Source organism: Lynx canadensis, chromosome A3, assembly GCF_007474595.2.
Source record: "Lynx canadensis isolate LIC74 chromosome A3, mLynCan4.pri.v2, whole genome shotgun sequence".
NCBI lineage: Eukaryota > Metazoa > Chordata > Mammalia > Carnivora > Felidae > Lynx > Lynx canadensis.
In genome coordinates, this window is record NC_044305.1 from 66758168 (window position 1) to 66767102 (window position 8935).

The 8935-nt window shown below is 44.2% G+C and overlaps 1 protein-coding gene across 1 annotated transcript in view; it reads right to left on the minus strand.

The window, feature by feature from the left end:
- FBXO11 (F-box protein 11) overlaps positions 1-8009 on the minus strand; it is an 86340-nt gene extending 78331 nt beyond the window's left edge. Inside the window, exon 1 of the mRNA XM_030310562.1 lies at positions 7341-8009. Within this exon, the coding sequence (XP_030166422.1) occupies positions 7341-7560 (220 nt within the window). The 5' untranslated portion in view covers positions 7561-8009. The remainder of the gene's footprint in view (positions 1-7340) is intronic.
- Between the last annotated feature and the right edge of the window lie 926 nt (positions 8010-8935).

Genomic DNA, 8935 nt, shown 5'->3' on the forward strand with positions numbered 1-8935 from the left:
TATTCACCAGTTGAGGGAACAGCATTTAATAATTTTTTCTCCTCTTTTGAACACACACAATTTTTCATTTGTTAGAAGGACTAAACACTGACAATTGGATCTTTAGAAATTGGGGACAATAAGCAACTTACATTTGCTTTAATATACTATCTTAATTTGGATGTTTTAAAACAAAAAATACACAATGTATTCATTTTCAAAGTACATATTTTTGATATTTCCTTAAACTAAAATAAATTATACAAGGGAAGTTAATTGGTTTCATTTCTCTATTTTCTAAGGATTAAGTTTAAGCACATTTCTGTGTTAACCAAACATATAAAAACCCCAGGCTATACATGCAAAGACATCAAGCTATGGTGACAAAAGGATATTTAGTCCACAAACCTGTCAAAATTACCACTGAAGTGTAATTTAACTCACATTTTTGCTTCCTGAAATAGGCTAGTCTATAACCATGAGCTAAAATGACTTAACACCTTTTATTCATAACTTATGAGTAATTCAAGAGAAATCTACCCCTCTTTACACAATGAGTACTTAGTGATCTCAACAAGCTGGAAAAACATGCTGGCCAATCAGTGCAATCTCTTCCAGAGACAAATCTACATTAGAGGTAAAGTTATGATCAGAAGGTTATTTAAAAAATGTTAAAGCAGGTATCTAACAATATATAGCATCAGACTACTGTACCAGTCTTCAATAAAATAAATGGGATATGAAAGGAGACAGATGTGCTTCAAGGGCTAGGTTATTCCCTCCTCTGAATGTGATGGACACATTCTGCCAAATGTATTTTGTTATCTCTCCTCTTGTTTATGGGAAGATTCAGTGATATAAATCAATTTTGAAAATCTCTGCTATTTACTAGGACTACTCACTGCTGACTAATGTCCATCTTACAGAATTGCTAAAAGGGTTAAATGAGAGTGTATTAGACTCTAGTACATAAGCAAAAACAGTGATCTATGTTTATTATTATATTTCAAATACTCATTTCTTGTTTCCTTATTCTTTCTTCAAAGAATATTTCAATTTGTTGGCTATAAAATGATTTATAATTATAAACCAGACTAAGGTTTTGGGGTTTTTTTTGTTTATTTAATTTTATTTTTTGAGAGAGAGAGACAGAGTGTGAGCAGGGGAGGGGCAGAGAGAGAGGCAGACAAAGAACCTGAAGCAGGCTCCAGGTTCTGAGTTGTCAGCACAGAGCCCAACACGGGGCTTGAACTCCTAAACTGTGAGATCATGATCTGAGCTTAAGTTGGAGGCTTAACCAACTGAGCCATCCAGGTGCCCTTCTCTAAGGTTTTATCAAGTCACCTAGATTGCATTTTGGGGTATGCCAGAAATTAATGACTCGTGCACATTTTATCTCTTGGGTTTAGTTTTATATATAACTGATTCCATTGCTTACTATTATTAATATTTTATTTTTTTTAATTTTTAAATTTTATTTAGTTTTGAGAGAGAGAGAGAGAGAGAGAGAGAGAGAGAGAGACAGAGCGTGAGCAGGGGAGGGGCAGAGAGAGAGAGACACAGAATCAGAAACAGATCCAGGCTCTGAGCTGTCAGCTCAGAGCCCAATGTGGGGCTTGAACTCACAAACCATGAGATCATGACCTGAGCCAAAGTCGGATGCTTAACCGAATGAACCACCCATGCACCCCTATTTTATTTTTAGTGTTTATTTTTGAGAGAGAGAGAGAGAGAGAGAGCGAGCACGCACACAGGGGAGGAGCAGAGATGGGGGTGGTACAGAAGATCTGAAGCAGGCTCTGTGCTAACAGCAGAGAGCCTGGTGCGGGCTCAAACTCTGGAGCCATGAGATCCTGACACTTAACCAACTGAGCCACCCAGGTGCACCTATTACTATTTTAAAAAGCTGCCATTTATTGAGCATCTGTCAAGTCCTAGATACTTAAATCTCTCATCATTAATTATTCCATAAGACAAGTATTACCATCTTCATTTTAAAGATAATCATGTAAGGCTCCAAGAGTTTATATTGCTTTCGCCATGTCAAACAGCTTGTTGATAGTGTAACCAGGATTAGAACTAGCTAGCTGTAACTCTGAGCTCTTTTTTAAAAAAATTTTTTTAAAATGTTTATTTATTTTTGAAAGAGAGAGACAGAGTGTGAGTGGGGGAGGAGCAGAGCGAGAGGGAGACACAGAATTCAAAGCAGGGTCCAGGCTCTGAGCTGTCAGCACAGAGCCCGACGCGGGGCTCGAACCCAAGAACTGTGAGATCATGACCTGAGCCGAAGTAGGACACTTAACCGACTGAGCCACCCAGGCACCCCTGAGCTCTCCCTATCATACTGCCCAACTGTCTCAACTGGCATATTTTGCTTATCATTTTATTTTCAGAGGGTTAACACTGCAATTTGGGGGTACTTTGCTAGTAACCTCACATACAACTGGAATTCTCTGGAAGTTGAGAATGTAATTAATTCAAAGGGCTGATTAAATTAATAAAATGGAAGGTCTAAAACAGAATAACTCTTCAGAGACTAGTGGGACAAGAAAAACACAAGAGTTAACTTATTAGTTAGTAATAAATACGGGGACTATAAGGAACCTCAAGTTGAAATAACTCTTTATTACAGATTGTTTAGCTTCAAAATTAAAACACATAGGGAAAAAAACCAAACAAACTTGGAAATACTCACTAGCCTTGAATTCTCCCAAATCTAAGTCCAGGGGTCCTAACAGGTCAGGATCTATGGGTAGTTCTTGCCTTACCTGGTAGGTTTCCAAGCTGGTTGGCCTGTCCTTGGGTTTGCCAGAATTTCCAGTAAAGAAAGAGAAAAGCAGTATAGGGACAACCCATAGGCCTAATCAGCAGAATTTTCACATCAGCCTTGTCACACTATCTCATGTTTTCTCTGAAAATGTATGTTTATCTATTTTGAGAGAGACAGCAAGAGAGCAAGAGTGGAGGATGAGGAGAAAGAGAAGGAGAGGGAGAATCCTAAACAGGCTCCATGCTGTCAGCACAGAGCCTGATGCAGGGCTCAATCTCATGAACTGTGAGATCATGACCTGAACAGAAATTGAGAGTCATACCTTAACTGACTGAGCCACCCAGGCACCCCACTATCTCATTTCTATCCCTCAAATAACTTGTTAAGCTTTGAGAAAACAGGCTCTTTTCCACCCCACCCTACTCCCACAAAAAACTGGGTGGCATTTCTCCTTTCATGGATGTAAATATTTTGAAGGTTTGGCCACCAGATGGGAGAGTAGTGGCCCACAGTACTTAATTCCTAAGACTGGAAAAATCATGTCCTTTGCCCAGAACTCTTCTGTCAAAAAAGGTTGCAGAAGTTCCTTATTCTTGCATTCTGTAAGTTCCTTATTCTGAAGAACCTGAAGGTAAAATATCATGAGCTAGAACAAGCCCACAGAAGGTATGATTAGCATGCATGACTAGAACACTAAGGAGTTTCCTGGCTGCTGCATATTATAATATGTAGCTCCATTAGGAATATTTCACATATACTGTATATACTGCATTATTTCAACACGTTTAGTTAAAACAAAACTCTAATTCCAGGGTCATCGGTGAGATTTTTATCCCACAAATATGGAACTAAAAAGACTATGTTTTTATTCTCTACAATTACTTCAGACTAGAAATTAATAGCAATACCATTAATATATTGTATTAAATCTCTTGAACTATCAATGATTATATAATTAAAACTTCAGCACTTCAAAAGAATCTTATGAATTCTCCAACCAGAAAAAATTACACCTATTTTCAAAAACTTTGATATCAAGACTTTCAGTTGTCAAGTTTCATTTTTTATGTTTTTATTAAAACACAATAAATGACAAACTAATAATAGCGATTGATTCCAAGCAGGAGAATTTGGTCGCTGAAGGCAGGTGTAGACAAGAAACTTCTGAATTTTAAATCATTTGTATTTATTACCTATTTTAAGTAACCAATTTTAACTACAAACTAAAAATGCTCGGAATACATAGCACTTCTGCAGACTTGTAACCTTACCTCATACTTTTAGAAAAAGACTATCAAAAAGATATTAACATAAATCACAACAAGCTGCAAAAGCTAAAACCTTTCAGGATTTCAAAAGAAAATAAATATAAAAAAATCTACCCCACACTACTTTCAGATTCACTGAATCTGGAATATATCATCAAAGTGTCCCTATGTGGAACACCAATTATTTTCTACTAATTTAAAGTAGTATGTGAAATCTTAAACTCTGGAACTTAAACTAAAAGACCAAAACCAGCTAATGATTAGTATTCTATGTTAAGACAGTGGGCCATTACAGATAACATGAGTGAAGACAGCATTCCATGAAACACTCAGGCCAAATATTTCCCAATGTGGGTATAAGTAATTGTCCCCAATGGAAGGTTTTGAAAAGTCCTCATAAGAATTCACTGTATTAGACTGTTTTTTTCCTCTTCAAACACTGGCCATGGCATATAAGAGAAAGTGTGTGTGTGTGTGTGTGTGTGTGTGTGTGTGTGTGTGTGAAAGGATGTATCAAGGAAGTTTTTAGACCAATTATCTTGTGGGTAAAGGAGCAACAAAAATCCAACCCTGACAAAATTTTTGCTTGAAAAAAAATAAAAACTACATTGTAACTATACTATTACCACTAAAAAGCCAAAGTCCATCCTTTGATGTGAAATAAGTAAGTAATTTTTTATATTGAATGAATAACTTGTCTTAAAAACAGTGAGTCTGACTTTAATTTCTGACCTGGAAAGCTGTCTGATCCACTATTATGTAACTCTATCCAAACTCTAATGCAAGAGCTACATACCCATTAAGAGTTAGTAAAAAGTACAACACACACATACATGTTAGCTGTAGTTCCTTAATTACCTTGTCAAAATTATGATACCCACTATATTCTCAAACAACAAAACCTCTCCTATCCAGACCAAAAAATAGTGACACTTCCCATGCTCCATAAAACTTTTAAAAGAGAGGTTATTCCTTTGACTAACTTCTCGTGTGAACTGTACGTTTTTAAAAAGTAATCAAATCGCCAATTTTTGTAGAAAGACATATTTTACTTAAAACTGGCAAAATCTTTACTATTTTACTCTTTTAAGTTATCTTAATGTTTTATTCATTTTAAAGCCATTTATCTGCCCTCTAAAAGACCCACAGAATTTTCCCTGAAGGCTAATCAGCAAGTTCTTTTCCCCTCTGTGTCAACATGGAATTACCAGAACAGTTTCTACTAGCTGCAGCAAAGCAACAATTCTACAGTGCATTTGATTTACTATTTGGTTAGGTGTATACTGAAATTTTGATTTCTTGAACATCTTTTTGTTAGCCAGCTTATGGACATGAATGAAAAGGAAACTGACACTCTAGTATGCTAATGCCAACAACCAAGTAATTTTACTTCAAAAGGAAATAGACTTTAGTGGCTAATAATTCAAACAAATGTTAAGAAAAGTACCCAAGATAAAAGTACCTCAACTAAGTTTGAAATTACACACATCATGAAAAGGAGATTCAGAATAAATATTTTAAAATACACAATGGGACTAAATTAAGTTTGGCCAAACAGATTTGATTCAGCCCTAATGGTATGAACAAATCAGTACATCTTAAAAACACTTCCAGCAATTAAATCCTTACTATGCTAGGATTTCAATCTAGTATCATTGTTTTCTCAAAAAGGACTGTGAACTCTACAGTATATGGTGGAAGGGGACTTGACTATTATTTGAATGGAACACAGGAAAACCCTGCTATGCAAATGTGAAAGGAAATGATGAAACTACAAATATTTTTAATTTACAAAAACATGGTAAATGTATCCGAGAATCATCAAAACATATTTACCAATACTGTTGCACAACACCTCTAACTGGCTTGAAACATCACATTCTTTCAAGCAACATACAGCAAACTGCTTTCTCAAGGACCATCTGTAACAGAGACTAGTGAAAACCCTTTGAACTATTTTTCAAAAGATTCTCATCTCTCTTTTTAAGTATTTTAGCTAAGTACAACATTGAAACAGTTTTTAAGGAAGGAATGTATAATTTTTAAAACGCATTTAATCTCAATTCGCTTAATCAAAGGAGGTGTGACAACCAACGCATGTAAAATTAACCTTAATCCGCCAACGAAAACACGCAAAATGTCTCCTAACAATTCCCCTCCTCCTTAAAACAACAACCGTACACATAAATATGGTACTGACCTCCACTCCCACTGAGAGCAGCTAATTAATAAAGAGAATAGTTACGTTTGGAGACCAAGGTGCCACATCCTACCTCATATATCTCCCAAAATAACCACATCATCTAAGTAGAACTGAACATTATTTTTGCTAAAGCAAGAATCCAACCCCCGGGAGCTTCAGCCCTTAGACAATGGTGGTTACCAGACAGAGCTGCACAGTTGGGTCCAAATGACACATTTCACTAGGCCTTGGACACAGCACACACACTCACACTCTCCCAAGGGGCCAGTTCCAAGGAAGGGGCGTTCAAACCCCACTAGGAGACGGAGGGTAGCACGGAGGCGTAGGGGTTTGCTAGGGGAGGACAGGCGAGAGGGGTGGTCGATAGAACCGAAGGGTAACTGCACTGACGCGAGGGAGGGGACTGGAAATGGCCGATGGATTCTATATTTATTTATTTAAAGGTCTTGATTTAACGGGTCCTTCCCAGGGGTTCTGTAACTAAAGCCAAACTGCGCAGCAAACATTATGGGGTTGGGAGAGTAGTCGCTGCTCCCCCTACCCCGTGACTAGGGAGGGGGGTGGGGGAAACAAGTTCCCCGGCCAACACCACAGACCACTCGGATTCCCCCCCTTCCCCCTCCTCCACAGGAAGGGGGAGGCTAACAGAGAAAAGGGGGAAAACAAGTTCCCCAGCCAGCCCCACCGCCCGATCACTCCCAGTTGTCCCCCCCCCACCTTCTGTTAGGAAGGGGGAGGCTAAACCGTGGAAGGCAGCAGAAAAGGGGGAAATCCCACATTTTGCCTCCCCCCACCCCAGCCACCAACAGACTCCTGCGGGGTCCGTGAGCCAGCGAAGGAGCCAAAGGATGGGTGGGGGTAGAGGGTGCCGAGCCCCCGCAACCAAACAAAGCGCGGCCTGAGCGAGAGCCCGGGCGAGTGGGGAAGCCGCGGTTTTTCCTGCCGTCCGGGGCCCGGGCCGGGCTGACACTGCGGCACCGGGGGACCCGCCTCCGCTCAGCCTCCGTCTCCCACCCCGGGGGCGCACAGGCCTCCCCCGCCCGCCCCGGCCTTCCTCCCCGCGGGTCCCGGCCGGCCGGCGCCCGAGCCGGAGGGCGGCGGGGAAGGAGCGCGGCCTTACCCCGCTCGCCGGCGTTGTTCCGCTCCTGGGGCAGCGGCGGAGGCGGCGGTGGCGGCGGCGGAGGCTGCTGCTGCTGCGGCGGCGGCGGAGGCTGCTGCTGCGGCTGCTGCTGGGGCGGCTGCGGCGGCGGCTGCTGCGGGGGCTGCTGCTGCTGTTGCTGCACCGGGCGCGGCCGCGACACTCGCCTGGGTCTCCGGTTGGCGGCTCGGACGGAGTTCATTTGCCGGGCTGAGGTGGCGGCGTTGGCGGAGGGACACACACACACACGCACTACGAGCTGCGGGGCAGGAGAAGGGGGTGGGGAGGGGGAGGAAGGAAAGGGGGCGAGGGGAAGGGGAGATGGGAAGGGCGGAGGGGGTGAACGAGACCCCGATTCAAGAGAAAGGCCGGCGGAGACAGACAGAGACCGAGCGAGGCCGGGCGGGAGGGCCTGACGCACGGGGAAGGCCGAGGCCGCCGGGCGGGGCGGCCGCGAGGGACGGAGACAGAAAGACGGGCAGAGCGAAAGAGAGAAAGAAAGAAAGGGCGTCCGCCCGCCTGGGGATCCCGAGGCGAAGCGCGGCGTCGGCGGGTGAGGAGACAGACTCCGGTCCCGCCGACTCCCGAGCGGCGTCTCAGGCGGCGGGGGGAGTGGGCGGGCGGGCGAGGAAGGGAGAAGGAGGAGAAGAGAGGGAGAGAAGGGAGGGAGGGAGCAGGGGGCGCCCAGCTCTTTTTTTTCCTCTTCCTCCCCCCACACCCCCTGAAAGAGATTTCTGTGAGGAATTTTTTCTCTCTTTCTTCGGCCTCTTCTCTCTCCTCCCCCCCTTCTCTCCTCGGCGAAGGGGAAATGAGTGTGAAGGGAGGAGATAGAGGGAAAAAGAGGCGTCGTCGTTCCTCCTCCTTAAAGGAACCTTTCCTCCTCCTCCTCCTCCTCCTCCTCAACCCCGTAGCCGCTGCTTCTGCTGCTGCTCCGTGGCAGGAGGAGCCATTGACACCGCCGGAGCCTCCACTCGCCCAGTGGGTCCCTCCCCGCCGCGGGGCTGGCCAGGGGCGCGGGGGAGGGCCGCGGGGCGGCGGGGGGGAGGGGTGAATGGGCGGGGAAGCCGAGGGGCGGGGATTTCGGCAGAGCAGCCAATGGGGGGCGCCCATACAACCTTCGGGCCAATGGGGCCTCTGGTCTTATGGCGAAGTCCCTTCCTTCAACGCCCTGTTTCCTCTCTCGGGTTTCCTCCCTGCCTCGCCTAGGAGGGGGAAGGAGGGAAGGGGAGTGTGGTGGGGCGGGTGATAATGGGGAGGTATCAGGGCATATAATAGAGCGGGGGGGGGGGGGGGCGAAGAGAGCGCTAGTGCGTAGCGACGATTCTAGGAGAGGAGGTGCTCGAAGGAAAGGGCGGGGGCTGCTGATGTAATGGGGAGAAGTGATTAATCCTTCGATTCGCCTTTTTAGTCCTCCCCCCGCCCCACCACCACCACCTTCACCCAATTTTTTAAGCAGAAAAAAAAAAAAAAAGTGGAGCTAGGGAGTCGATCCTTGGTAACTTGAGTTTTCTGTGGTAGGTACGTTCAAAGTGTGAGCTGTAGGGAGCGCTAGAGATTTTGTGCCCTTTAGCCCAGCT